This window comes from Pongo pygmaeus, chromosome 2 (genome assembly GCF_028885625.2).
Source record: "Pongo pygmaeus isolate AG05252 chromosome 2, NHGRI_mPonPyg2-v2.0_pri, whole genome shotgun sequence".
Classification (NCBI taxonomy): Eukaryota; Metazoa; Chordata; class Mammalia; order Primates; family Hominidae; genus Pongo; species Pongo pygmaeus.
The window spans coordinates 202,857,166-202,872,373 of record NC_085930.1 but is presented as its reverse complement, the minus strand read 5'-3'; the positions used below and the strand labels follow the sequence as shown (position 1 = coordinate 202,872,373).

The 15,208-nt window shown below is 40.1% G+C and overlaps 1 protein-coding gene across 5 annotated transcripts in view; it reads right to left on the bottom strand.

The window, feature by feature from the left end:
* Positions 1 to 15,208, bottom strand: part of OPA1 (OPA1 mitochondrial dynamin like GTPase) — a 101,681-nt gene that overhangs the window by 76,413 nt on the left and 10,060 nt on the right. For 2 of the 5 annotated variants that reach the window (XM_054479924.2, XM_054479922.2), the window contains exons 2-5: positions 3,258 to 3,576; positions 2,542 to 2,638; positions 1,024 to 1,131; positions 472 to 525 (exon numbers count right to left, since the gene is read on the bottom strand). In XM_054479924.2, the coding sequence (XP_054335899.1) occupies positions 472 to 525; positions 1,024 to 1,131; positions 2,542 to 2,638; positions 3,258 to 3,576 (578 nt within the window). Of the gene's footprint in view, positions 1 to 471; positions 526 to 1,023; positions 1,132 to 2,541; positions 2,639 to 3,257; positions 3,577 to 14,885; positions 14,944 to 15,208 lie in introns of all 5 variants that reach the window. The other 3 variants (XM_054479923.2, XM_054479925.2, XM_063662564.1) reach the window with 2 other exon arrangements.

Here is a 15,208-nt window from a genome sequence, read left to right as displayed (position 1 = left end):
GATAGGGTTTCACCGTGTTAGCCAGGATGGTCTCAATCTCCTGACCTCATGATCCGCCTGCCTTGGCCTCCCAAAATGCTGGGATTATAGGCATGAGCCACTGCGCCCGGCCGGAAAACAAATTTAAATGTCAACCATGACAGGGCAGATGAGACAAACTAAAATTACTTTTCATTTCAATTATCAAAAACAATTAGATCTATTTCAAGAAAGTATTTTTGCTAAGTAAATTTTATTTTAATAGCTTTAATCTTATAATACGCATACATATTTAAGAATTTTAGTTTTATCACAAAATAATTATTTTATTATTTCCACCTAAAGGATAATGAGTTTGCCTAATATAGTTCTGGGGTTTTAAAATTCAGCATAAGCAGCATTATAAATTTGGTCTGCAATTTTATTTGCAACTAGTTTATTAGAAGCATTTAAAAGGCATGTTAAGGTCAGCAAAAATGTCTGTTTACACACCTAACAAGAGAAGTAGGTCAGAAGCTCCTATGACTTCACTAACCAATTTGTGACCTGTGAAAAATCAGCAAAAGGGGAAATAGAAATGTAAAATTTAACAGAAATGAGCAAACAAAGATGTCTGAGATCTCAGATTTCATATTACAATAGGGCAATAATTGGGCAAATATGCCAGGATTAAACTTAATAAATGCTACTCATTATGGTCTATCACACTTAAATTTGTTTTAAAACCACCAAATTGGTCCAACCACTTATGAAAAGCAAATACATAGGAAGTCTCATCTACTTGTCAAGAACAAGTGATATATTTTTTCCCCTCACTAAAAGCCAAGTATGTTTAAGTGCTTATGAATTGCCATTTTACTGGGCTAAACAAAGATTAAAACCATTGTGTAACAAAGCTTTGTGTTTATCTTTTTGAAAAATGTCCTGTTTTTCCTTGGTACTAAATATTTTAATTTAAAAAAAATGGGAATAAACAAATAATCCATGTGTTTTTCCTCCATGGTTCTTAAATTTTTAAATTACATCAAACAGCTTCTTCCTTACCTGAGGTAAAAAAGTCCTTCAATAAGCTGAGGCTTTCAACAATCTTGTCAAAGTCTGGTGCTAACTTTACAAGGTCTTCTGAATTAGGAAGGGCTTTTCTAATTTTCTCTGGAAAAGATCAAAACATAGAGTATGAAACTAAGAAAATATGTCAGATACTATTCTTATAAAGGGCTAAAGTATTAACTTGTTTAATCCTCATGACAACCCTACAAAACAGCTACTATTAGCAACCCCATTTACAGATGAGAAACTAAGGTACACAGCAAGGAAGTGGAGGAGCCCGGGTTCCAGCCCAGGCAGTCTAGCTCCAGAATAGAGGCTCTCAGCCACTACGCTGTGGTACTAGCAAATACATCAAGTTTAAAGCTCTCCTCATTAATATTAGAAGAACAATTTGAAAGTGTGCTTTTTTTGCAAATACATTCGTCAACACAGAACAGTTTTATCTTTATAAATTCTGTGAATAAGTGCAAGTAAAGATTAATTCCACCTCCACATACACCTAAACTAAGAAATCTGACAAAGTTTTTAAAAAAATTTGATGAAAATATATTTCTTAAAGATCACCATGAATTACTGGCAATCATAGCTATCCAATATACTTTTTTCTCATCCCCCTGTTGAAAAAGGGAGGGCAGTGGCCAACTAAGAAAAGAAATTACTCTGGATACTAACAGATTTTTAAAGAACTTGGCTACAAAAAGTAGAGATAACCAAGGTATCCAATTAAAAGGAGCTAGTTAGGTGGGTCACAATAAATATGCTCTGGGCAACATTACATAACGCAGAAAATGACATTATTAATAGAAAGGCTACTTGGCAGCATGGAAATGCTGACAAAAATGTTAGGCAGCAAAAGACAAAATACCAAAGTGTATATTCACCATGATTACATAATTTTTAAAAAGGGAACTAAAATATTATTCTGTGGTAGTGTTCATGAAAAGAATAAAATTAAAAGAAAAAAACTCAAGCCAGGCATAGTGGCTCACACTTGTAATCTCAGCACTTTGAGAGGCTGAGGTGAGAGGTTTGAGCTAAGGAATTTGAGACTAGCCTGGGCAACACGGCGAGACCCCATCTCTACAAGAAATTAAAAAAATCAGTCAGGCATGGTGGCACACACACGTAGTCCCGGCTACTTGGGAGGCTGAGTCGGAAGGACTGCTTAAGCCCAGTTCAGGGGTGCAGTGAGTTATGATTCCAAGACCGCACTTCAGCCTGAGTGACAGAGCAAGACCCTGTCTCAATCAATCGATAAGTTAAAAAGATATTAACCATATATAGTAAGTATAATTAAAAGAAAATGCTCCAAATGGTTAGTGGCAGCTGTGGTAAAATGATGGGCTACTGGATATTTCTTTTGTACAGATTTTTTCATTGATATTCTATTACTTATATCATTAAAATAAAACTGTGATATATTAGGTTCATAAGTTAAGAAACTATCTCAATAAACTATTCCTCTTTCCTCGCGATGACCAAAAAAAGTATTTTAATGTTCATGATACAAACCAAAATCGATATACTCATCAATTTCCCACACAATGTCAGGCACAATCCATTTATATTCGCTAAGGTCCGGTATCATATCTTTCCACTGATCAAAAGTCTAAAAGATAAGAAAGTGTGTCAATCAGATGCTCTGCATGCCAAATAAACATGTAAAGAAAAATTATTTAATTAAAACACATTAATCTACTAAGAATAATGTATTATGTTCAAAACTTTTAAGAAACAAATTTAAGTGGCCTCAGCAAACAAGCATATAAAACAAGTTAACACTCCTCTGTTAAATATGGAAAATGTAAAAATTCAGAATATACTCCTATTTCAAACAGGTTTCATAATTTTGCTCTAAATAGCACTGTGGGGTAGAAGGAAGACAGACTGGGAGACAGGACGCCTTGCCTCTGGTCCCAGACCTGCCAAGAAGTGCTTGTGTGAGAATGCCACCTGACTTTCACATCTATGCTACTAAATGTCAAAGCTCAAAATCAAACCTAGGTGTTCCTATTCCCAGCCCTGTGCTCCTTCCACTAGGCCATTTTAATTTCCTGTAATTATAACTAAGATTCTAAAGGCATCTTCCTATCTAGTCCATGGTAGAGACACAAAATAAATGTTTAAACATCCAACTGTATTCCACTACACAAAAGAAAAACGATTTATGCTATAGAAACTTAATCATGATATAATAATTGGAAAACCAGTAGGAATGTTAAGTTCACCTTTTTGGCTGTGTAGCCACCCCCAACAGCTGATCCTAGTATGAGATAGCGAAGTTTTAAGAGTCTCGTAGCTAATCTTGCTGGCCAAAAATTCCTGCGAGGCTGGTAGCCATATTTAATTGGAGAGAATTTCAGTTTACGTAAAGGAAGGTTTGTCAGAGAAGAGAACTGCTGAAAGGATGTCCTTAATTGGGGTCGTTGAAGCTTTAAGGTAGGATAATGTGAATGATAAATGCTTCGTGAAACCAGATGTAGTTTTTGTAGTGGTAAACTTCCTTTTATTCCAGAGCTGTGTTTCACTAAAGACTGGCAGACCTCACTGAAAGAAAAATGAATATGGAAGAAAGATCAGATAGGGTAACAGTACAAAGGAAATGACATAAAAAGAGCAATATACTAAAGGAAACCCACACACCCCCATATGTGACTAACCACAATATCACACAATAGTTCACATTTACTAACCATTGACCATGTGCCAGACATGGTTACAGTATGTGCTATCTCATTTAATCCTGCTAATAATCCCATGTAGAAAGTACTAGTATTATCCCCATTTTACAGATGAGGAAAATGTGGTGCAAAGACTTAAATAACTTGCCCAAAGTCACGCTGACATAAGAAATAAAGGCAGGATTCAAACCAAAGCAGTGGGACTCCACTCTAATATGTGGGCTATGATCCTGGTCTCAGGAATTGAAACCGAAGAGAGAAAAGGCAGGGACTTATTTTATTAACTACTATTCACTGTAAGTAAAAGTTGAAAACAAAAATGCATGCAAACTTTTGCTTTCAAAAACAAAATTTCTAGCAGTTTAGAACACCTTCATCTATGTCTCCCGATCCTGACAGCACAGGGGTGGAAATTAAGGAAGTTAATCAATCCCAACTCAAGCACCTGGATCCCCAGAAAAATGAAAGTAGCAATAAAGCTCGAAAGAGAACAGAATTTAAATGTACACATTGACTGTAGAGCTCCACCCTCTTCTTCTTCCTGAAGAGAATGAAAGGTTACCAACAACCATATCTTAACATACACTCATAGTTGCATACATAGTTGCTTGCTTACTATTAGTTGCTTAGTAATAATCAGGGCCGGTCTTGATTCTAAGTAGTTAAGAAATATTAATTCCTTTAATTACATGGGACTGGAAACTTCTTAAGAAGGAGGCTGGGTGTGGTGGCTCACACCTGTAATCCCAGCACTTTGGGAGGCTGAGGTGGGCAGATCACCTGAGGTCAGGAGTTCAAGACCAGCCTGGCCAACATGGTGAAACCCCATCCCTACTAAAAATACAAAAATTAGCTGAGTGTGGTGGTGTGTGCCTGTAATCCCAGCTATTCAGGAGGCTGAGGCAGGAGAATCGCTTGAACCCCGGAGGCAGAGGTTGCAGTGAGCTGAGATTGCACCACTGCACTCCAGCCTGGCAACAGAGTGAGACTCCATCTCCAAAAAAACAAAACAAAACAAAACAAAAAAACAGAAGAAGGAGGAGGAATCAAGGAAGACAGGAGCAATGCTGTAAAGAATGGTATGGGGATATGGGGAAAGCAGTATCTCTTGTGTTCCTATCCATACCAGACATTACACTAGCTGTTTTCACTATAGCGTAACTATATAAATGTTAACTCTCAGAAACACCCAGTAAGGTTAAGTATCCTTATTTTACAAATCTGTTTTTTTTTTAAATATTGTTAAAGCGAACTAAATATGGCCTGAGAAGGACTCCATACTTCTATATTTGCATTCTTGTGGACGAACCATAACCTAGCATAATAGGCAGACAAAATCAAAAACCTGAGTAGTATGCATCTGTAATAATAGCTGAGTGTTGGCCAATCCCAGTGGCCATACTTCAAGCACTAATAGACTGCTAAGTGTTCAAACTGCATTCAATTCTGGAGGCTGCCTGATTTGCAAAGTGTTTATTTTCTTTGCTCAAACTCCATCAAATTTAACTTGTCTGAAGTTTTCTTTTAACAGATCTGGTGTCAGAAGTGGGATTTGAAGAAAAACTCCGGCAACCCCCAGGAACACCAGGTGACCTGGCGAGGTACCCGCTGAGCCCACTGCACTCACTGGTCTCTTGATTGTAACTGGAGGTCGTGGGTGAGTTTTCTCTCGGATTCTGAGCTCCACTAACTTGTGTTTTGAGCTCTCCGAGTTTACTCGAGCAATACTTAGCCTGGACTGGATCCAAGATCAAATTGTATTTGATAATTAACTGGATTGGATTCAGTTAGAGGCCTCAGACCTCTGATAGGTACATTATTTAATAATGGGATCATCTCAATCCAAGGAGTCTGGGACTCCATCTTCAGGGACTCCAGCTAATTTTATGTATAAAAATTATGGGCCCAGAATGTGTTCATTTTTAGAAAAATGGGTTAACCTCACTAAAGAAAACTTAGAATTAAGATGGCCGCAATGGAGAAGTTTTAATTTGGATAAAATTGTTTGCAAGGCATATTAGAAAAAGGGGATCAAAGCCCCCACAAATACAGTGGGATGTATTCTCTCATGGATACACAAAGGCCTCCAAAAGACTAAGTGAATCAAAAAGTGCCTCCTTAAAAGATTCTTTGCAAAAACCAAATGAAAAGCTTAAGCAACAGACCAAGGACATGAAGAAAGAGGACTATACTTTGACTGATCTAACTCGGACAGTTCCTTCTTTGTCCGTCTCTACCTACATACTCTGAGTCCACTAACCTTTTTGTTAAATTACACTTTCACCCTGAAGATGATTAAAAAAAAAAAAAAAGGAAGTGAGACAGATGCCTTACAAAGTGAGACCTTCTGATCAGCCAGGCCTGCCTGCTGTAACTACTTTCACTCCATGGTCTAAAACTGAGCTTAGCCCCATTGTGAAGGACTTCCCTGGTCCAAGGGAAAAGTCTCAAAAATTTATTGAGGAATTTAGAATCCTAATAGGAGTTTATGATCCAGGACTTCATGAATTTACCAGTTTATTCATATGATACTGGGGGCTGGTGAAGCTCGGAAATGGATGGTAGCAGCAGAACGGGACAAACCTGAGGAGGGTATTTTAAAGGCCCCTCCAAGAGCTCCTCACGAGAAGGACCAAAAATAGCTAGAAAAATCATTAAAAACCTTTTACATTTAGTTCCTAAAATTTTTCCACAAAAAATTGGTCCATCATACAATCTTGTAAGCAAAAAAAAAAAAAAAAAAAAAAGAAAAGAAAAGATGAACCAGTTTCAGATTACAGAAGTCACTTAGAAATATTTGTGAAACATTCTGGGCTCAAAGTACAGCAAGGAATATTCCCTGCAGGGGCTGAAACAGCATTAACTGCTTTACTTATAAATGGACTCCATCCTGAACTTAGCAGTTTAACTAAAAAACTAAGTTGCAATGGGAAGTTAGAGATGTGACTGAATTGGTGGCCTTAGCTGAACTTTTTCCTTTTTTTTTTTTTGAGGTGGAGTCTTGCTCTGTCACCCAGGCTAGAGTGTAGTGGCGCGATCTCAGCTCACTGCAACCTCCGCCTCCCAGGTTCATGCGATTCTCTTGCCTCAGCCTCCCGAGTAGCTGGGACTACAGGCGCGCGCCACCATGCCCGGCTAATTTTTGTATTTTTAGTAGAGATGGGATTTCACCATCTTAGCCAGGATGGTCTCGATCTCCTGACCTCGTGATCCTCCCACCTTTACCTCCCAAAGTGCTGGGATTACAGGCGTGAGCCATTGTGCCCAACCTAGCTGAGCATTTTGAGAGGACTCTAGAGCAAGAAAAAACTCAAAAGGCTAACAAGCTTATGCCCCTTCAATTGCAACAGTTACAGGGACCAGGAACCAAAGGGACCATCTCGTTCTCATCTTAAATCACAATCAGGCGGTTTCAAGACAGCCAAATAGGAAAAGCTCCAGTCTACAGCTCCCAGCTTGAGTGACGCAGAAGATGGGTGATTTCTGCATTTCCAGCTGAGGTACTGGGTTCATCTCACTGGGGAATGTCAGACAGTGGGTGCAGGACAATGGGTGCAGCGCACTGAGCATGAGCCGAAGCAGGGCGAGGCATCGCCTCACCCGGGAAGCGCAAGGGGTCAGGGAATCCCCTTTCCTAGCCAAGGAAAGGGGTGACAGACAGCACCCGGAAAATTGGGTCACTCCCACCCTAATACTGCACTTTTCCGATGGTCTTAGCAAACGGCACACCAGGAGACTATATCCCGCACCTGGCTCGGAGGGTCCTATGCCCATGGAGCCTTGCTCATTGCTAGCACAGCAGTCTGAGATCAAACTGCAAGGTGCAGCAAGGCTGGGGGAGGGGTGCCCGCCATTGCTGAGGCTTGAGCAGGTAAACAAAAGTGGCCGGGAAGCTCGAACTGGGTGGAGCCCACCGCAGCTCAAGGAGGCCTGCCTGCCTCTGTAGACTCCACCTCTGGGGGCAGGGCATAGCCGAACAAAAGGCAGCAGAAACCTCTGCAGACTTAAATGTCCCTGTCTGACAGCCTGGAAGATAGTAGTGGTTCTCCCAGCACGCAGCTTGAGATCTGAGAACGGACAGACTGCCTCCTCAAGTGGGTCCCTGACCCCTGAGTAGCCTAACTAGGAGGCACCCCCCAGTAGGGGCAGACTGACACCTCACATGGCCAGATACCCCTCTGAGACAAAACTTCCAGACGAACAATCGGGCAGCAACATTTGCTGTTCACCAATATTCGCCGTTCTGCAGACTCCGCTGCTGATACCCAGGCAAACATGGTCTGGAGTGGACCTCCAGCAAACTCCAACAGACCTGCAGCTGAGGGTCCTGACTGTTAGAAGGAAAACTAACAAACAGAAAGGACATCCACATGAAAACCCATCTGTACATCACCATCATCAAAGACCAAAGGTAGATAAAACCACAAAGATGGGGAAAAAACGGAGCAGAAAAACTAAAAATTCTAAAAATCAGAGCACCTCTCCTCCTCCAAAGGAACGCAGCTCCTCACCAGCAATGGAACAAAGCTGGATGGAGAATGACTTTGACGAGTTGAGAGAAGCAGGCTTCAGACGATCAAACTTCTCCAAGCTAAAGGAGGAAATTCAAACCCATGGCAAAGAAGTTAAAAACCTTGAAAAAAAATTAGACGAATGGCTAACTAGAATAACCAATGCAGAGAAGTCCTTAAAGGACCTGATGGAGCTGAAAACCAAGGCACAAGAATTACGTGATGGATACACAAGCCTCAGTAGCTGATTCAATCAACTGGAAGAAAGAGTATCAGTGATGGAAGATCAAATGAATGAAATGAAGCAAGAAGAGAAGTTTAGAGAAAAAAGAATAAAAAGAAATGAACGAAGCCTCCAAGAAATATGGGACTATGTGAAAAGACCAAATCTACGTCTGATGGGTGTACCTGAAAGTGACGGGGAGAATGGAACCAAGTTGGAAAACACTCTGCAGGATATTATCCAGGAGAACTTCCCCAATCTAGCAAGGCGGGCCAACATTCAAATTCAGGAAATACAGAGAATGCCACAAAGATACTCCTCGAGAAGAGCGACTCCAAGACACATAATTGTCAGATTCACCAAAGTTGAAATGAAGGAAAAAATGTTAAGGGCAGCCAGAGAGAAAGGTCGGGTTACCCACCAAGGGAAGCCCATCAGACTAACAGCTGATCTCTCGGCAGAAACTCTACAAGCCAGAAGAGAGTAGGGGCCAATATTCAACATTCTTAAAGGAAATAATTTTCAACCCAGAATTGCATATCCAGCTGAACTAAGCTTCATAAGTGAAGGAGAAATAAAATCCTTTACAGACAAGCAATTGTTGAGAGATTTTGTCACCACTAGGCCTGCCCTACAAGAGATCCTGAAGGAAGCACTAGACATGGAAAGGAACAACCGGTACCAGGCACTGCAAAAACATGCCAAATTGTAAAGACCATCGAGGCTAGGAAGAAACTGCATCAACTAACGAGCAAAATAACCAGCTAACATCATAATGACAGGATCAAATTCACACATAACAATATTAACCTTAAATGTAAATGGGCTAAATGCTCCAATTAAAAGACGCAGACTGGCAAATTGGTTAAGAGTCAAGACCCATCAGTGTGCTGTATTTGGGAAACTCATCTCACGTGCAGAGACACACATAGGCTCAAAATAAAGAGACGGAGGAAGATCTACCAAGCAAATGGAAAATAAAAAAAGGCAGGGGTTGCAATCCTAGTCTCTGATAAAACAGACTTTAAACCAACAAAGATCAAAAGAGACAAAGAAGGCCATTACATAATGGTAAAGGGATCAGTTCAACAAGAGCTAACTATCCTAAATATATATGCACCCGATACAGGAGCACCCAGATTGATAAAGCAAGTCCTGAGAGACCTACAAAGAGACTTAAGACTCCCACACAATAATAATGGGAGACTAACACCCCACTGTCAACATTAGACAGATCAACGAGACAAAGTTAACAAGGATATCCAGGAATTGAACTCAGCTCTGCACCAAGCGGACCTAATAGACATCTACAGAACTCTCCACCCCAAATCAACAGAATATACATTCTTCTTAGCACCACACTGCACTTATTCCAAAATTGACCACATTGTTGGAAATAAAGCACTCTGCAGCAAATGTAAAAGAATAGAAATTATAATAAACTGTCTCTCAGACCACAGTGCAATCAAACTAGAACTCAGGATTAAGAAACTCACTCAAAACCACTCAACTGCATGGAAACTGAACACCCTGCTCCTGAATGACTATTGGGTACATAACGAAATGAAGGCAGAAGTAAAGATGTTCTTTGAAACCAATGAGAACAAAGACACAACATACCAGAATCTCTGGGACACACTCAAAGCAGTGTGTAGAGGGAAATTTATAGCACTAAATGCCCACAAGAGAAAGCAGGAAAGATCTAAAATTGACACCCTAATGTCACAATTAAAAGAACTAGAGAAGCAAGAGCAAACACATTCAAAAGCCAGCAGAAAGCAACAAATAATTAAGATGGGAGCAGAACTGAAGGAGACAGAGACACAAAAAACCCTTCAAAAAATCAATGAATCCAGGAGCTGGTTTTTGGAAAAGATCAACAAAATTGACAGACTGCTAGCGAGACTAACAAGGAAGAAAAGAGAGCATTCTTATACACCAATAACAGACAAACAGAGAACCAAATCACCAAATCATGAGTGAACTCCCATTCACAATTGCTTCAAAGAGAATATACCTAGGAATCCAACTTACAAGGGATGTGAAGGACCTCTTCAAGCAGAACTACAAACCACTGCTCAATGAAATAAAAGAGGATACAAACAAATGGAAGAACATTCCATGCTCATGGGTAGGAAGAATCAATATCGTGAAAATGGCCATACTGCCCAGGGTAATTTATAGATTCAATGCCATCCCCATCAAGCTACCAATGACTTTCTTCACAGAACTGGAAAAAACTACTTCAAAGTTCATATGGAACCAAAAAAGAGCCCGCATCGCCAAGTCAATCCTAAGCCAAAAGAACAAAGCTGGAGGCATCACACTACCTGACTTCAAACTATACTACAAGGCTACAGTAACCAAAACAGCATGGTACTGGTACCAAAACAGAGATATAGACCAATGGAACAGAACAGAGCCCTCAGAAATAATGCTGCATATCTACAATCATCTGATCTTTGACAAACCTGACAAAAACAAGCAATGGGGAAATGATTCCCTATTTAATAAATGGTGCTGGGAAAACTGGCTAGCCATATGTAGAAAGCTGAAACTGGATCCCTTCCTTACACCTTATACAAAAATTAATTCAAGATGGATTAAAGACTTAATTTAGACCTAAAACCATAAAAACCCTAGAAGAAAACCTAGGCAATACCATTCAGGACACAGGCACGGGCAAGGACTTCATGTCTAAAACACCAAAAGCAATGGCAACAAAAGCCAAAATTGACAAATGGGATCTAATGAAACTAAAGAGCTTCTGCACAGCAAAAGAAACTACCATCAGAGTGAACAGGCAACCTACAGAACGGGAGAAAATTTTTGTAAACTTCTCATCTGACAAAGGGCTAATATCCAGAATCTACAAAGAACTCAAACAAATTTACAAGAGAAAAACAAACAACCCCATCAACAAGTGGGCAAAGGATATGAACAGACACTTCTCAAAAGACATATACGCAGCCAAAAGACATGAAAAAATGCTCATCATCACTGGCCATCAGAGAAATGCAAATCAAAACCACAATGAGATACCATCTCACACCAGTTAGAATGGCAATCATTCAAAAGTCAGGAAACAACAGGTGCTGGAGAGGATGTGGAGAAATAGGAACACTTTTACACTGTTGGTGGGACTGTAAACTAGTTCAACCATTGTGGAAGTCAGTGTGGCGATCCCTCAGGGATCTAGAACTAGAAATACCATTTGACCCAGCCATCCCATTACTGGGTATATACCCAAAGGACTATAAATCATGCTGCTATAAAGACACATGCACACGTATGTTTACTGCGGCACTATTCACAACAGCAAAGACTTGGAACCAAGCCAAATGTCCAACAATGATAGACTGGATTAAGAAAATGTGGCACATATACACCATGGAATACTATGGAGCCATAAAAAATGATGAGTTAATGTCCTTTGCAGGGACATGGATGAAGCTGGAAACCATCATTCTCAGCAAACTATCGCAAGGACAAAAAACCAAACACCGCATGTTCTCACTCATAGGCGGGAATCGAACAATGAGAACACTTGGACACAGGAAGGGGAACATCACACACTGGGGCCTGTTGTGGGGTGGGGGGAGGGATAGCATTAGGAGATATACCTAATGTAAATGACGAGTTAATGGGTGCAGCACACCAACATGGCACATGTATACATATGTAACAAACCTGCACGTTGTGCATATGTACCCTAAAACTTAAAGTATAATAAAAAAAACTTTTTTAAGCCACACTTTGGAAAATATTTTTAAAATTATATTAAAAAAATCAGATCAAGAGGTCCTAGAACAAGAAGTTCTTTACCCCAACATGTCTGCCTGTATTGCAAACAACCGGGGCACTGGAAAAGGGATTGTCCGCTGATAAACCTCCCTCTAGGCCAAACTGTTTCACCACTAGAGGGAGCACAGGAGACCTTAGTCCTCCTGACAATAATCAACTTTAAGGAGGCTCCAAGGGATTCTCCGGTGGATTGCTCCTCGTAATACCTTTAAAGGAACATGGGGAAACAGAGGTTAAAATAAATAGGGAGTTGTGTATAGTCCTTATGGATACCAGGGCTACTCTATCTACCATAAACCCCACTTTAATAAGCCAACAAATCCCTCAGAGTAAAAAGGTCATTTCTGTGACAGGGGTTTCAAATCAAGTTCAAGAGGTTCCCATATCTGAACCCATCCAATTAACTCTGAGCCCCCTTTCAGAAAAACACAGTTTTTTACTATGTGATACTGCTCCAGTAAACTCGGAAGGGCAAGATTTACTTTCAAAGCTAAAAGGGCACCTAAAATTTTCCTCAGAAACAGAAATAATCTTAAGAGTTTTCCTGATTCTCCTGAACCAGAATTGTTATGCTGTCTACAGGCAGAAATTGATAAGATCGAAACTCAAGCCTATAATACCCCTGATCTTTTGAAAACACCTAAATGTTTATGGTCCTCTTCCCCAACTGATATAGGAAGAATTAAAAGTGTAGAACCTATAAAAGTACAAACAGATCATTCTAAACCTTTGCCTAATTACCACAATATCCACTAAAACCTGAAGCAATTCAAGGGCTCTCACCAACTGTAGAAGATTTAATTAAACAAGGACTCATAATTCCATGCACCAGCCCCTGTAACACTCCAATCCTACCAGTTAAAAAACAAAATGGATGAGGCTGGAGATTTGTTCCAGATTTACAGGCAATTAATAAAATTGTAATACCAAGATTTCCTGTAGTCCCAAATCCTAATACTTTATAACCTAATGTACCCACTGATTCCAAGTTGTCCACAGTAATAGATCTTGGCTCAGCCTTCTCTAGCATTCCATAAAGAAAGTCAATACTTGTCTGCCTTTACTTGGAAAAATCAGCAGTACACCTGGAGTGTAATGCCACAAGGATTTACTGAAGCCCCTTCATATTTTCCCCAGGCACTGCATCAGGAGTTAATGACACTACAGTTTCCTCAAAATTCTACTCTCATTCAGTATGTAGATAACTTTTTGTTATGCTCTCCTATTAAGGAGTGCTCGGAAATTGACTCAGTTTACCTTTTACGGCAACTTGCATATAAAGGTCACAAGGCTGCAATGCAAAAACTTCAATTTTTTCTTTTCTTTCTTTTTTTTTTCTTTGAGATGGAGTTTCGCTCTTGTTGCCCAGGCTGGAGTGCAATGGTGCGATATTGGCTCACCGCAACCTCTGCCTCCCAGGTTCAAGTGATTCTCCTGCCTCAGCCTCCCGAGTAGCTGGGATTACAGGCATGCACCACCACGCCTGGCTAATTTTGTATTTTTAGTAGAGACAGGGTTTCTCCATGTTGGTCAGGTTGTCCTTGAACTCCCGACCTCAGGTGATCCGCCTGCCTCAGCCTCCCGAAGTCTGGGATTACAGGCATTAGCCACCACGCCTGGCCAAAACTTCAATTTTCAAAAGAAAAAGTCTGATATTTGGGACACGACTTGGCTGCTGAAGGGATTTCCCTCTTACCTGAGAGGATAAAACCTATTTAAAGTTTTCCTCGGCCTGCAACCAAAAGACAAAAGGCTTTCTTAGGCTTGCAGGATATTGCAGATCCTGGGTTCCAAATTTTTCCTTAATAGCTTCACCACTGTATGAGCTCACTAAAAATGCTGTACCAGAGCCTTTACCTTGGGAAGATATCATGAGCAGGCTTTTAGCCAAATGAAGTTGGCCTTACAACAGCCCCCAGCTTTAGGACTTCCAAATTACACTAAACCTTTCACTTTGTTTGTTCATGAATGTAACAATCAGGAACACGGTGCTAAACATAGGACCACTGCATACTATAGCCTGCAGTTAGGCCCAGTCTCTAAGGCATAGCCTAACTGTTTAAAAGCAGTAGCAGCAGCCGCCAAGCTGGTAGAGCTTCATCAGATCTGGTTTTAGGAAATGAACTTAATTTGCAAGTCCCACACGCTGTGGAAAGTCTATTAAATTCCACTCAAACCCAGCATTTTTCAGGGAGTAGACTAACATCTTATGAATTACTTCTCCTATCTCCTTCTTATCTTCATCTAAAAGGCTGTAATCTACTTAATCCTGCTACTCTGTTATCTCTGCCTGATGATGGTGAAGAACACAACTGTGTAAGTGTAGTATCAGAAATAGTGGCCCCTCGTATTGATATACAGGATACTCCACTGGATAATCCTGAATTAATACTTTTTGTTGATGGGCCAAAAACTCAGAAAAAAAAATATCAGGCAGGATATGCTGTTACCACCCAAAATGAGTTAATAGAGAAGGGAACTCTTCAATTCAAGTCAGCCCAACCTGCAGAACTTTCTGCTCTTACCTGAACATGTCATATAGCTAAGGACAAGTCAGTAAATATTTATGGATAGTAGATATGCTTTTGGAGTAGTACGTGATTTTCGCATGATATGGAAACTATGAAGGTTTCTCACCTCTAGTGGGATCCCCATCAAAAATGGACTCCAAACAGATGAGCTCCTTTCTGCTATCCTGTTATAAATGCAGATTGCTGTTATTAAGACTGAAGCTCATACTTGTAGAAATGAACCCAAGTATCAGGGAAATGCTTTAGCAGATTTTTATGCTAAATCAGCTAGTGCTGAAACCATCAAGATATGCAATCTGAATGAACTCCATAAGATTAATCCAAGCCAATTTCCTTATGATGACCTATTTAATAAACAGTGCAACACATCTGATTTGCAAAAACAAAATTGGTACCTAAAAGGATGTAAATTTAATGTGAAGCAAAGAC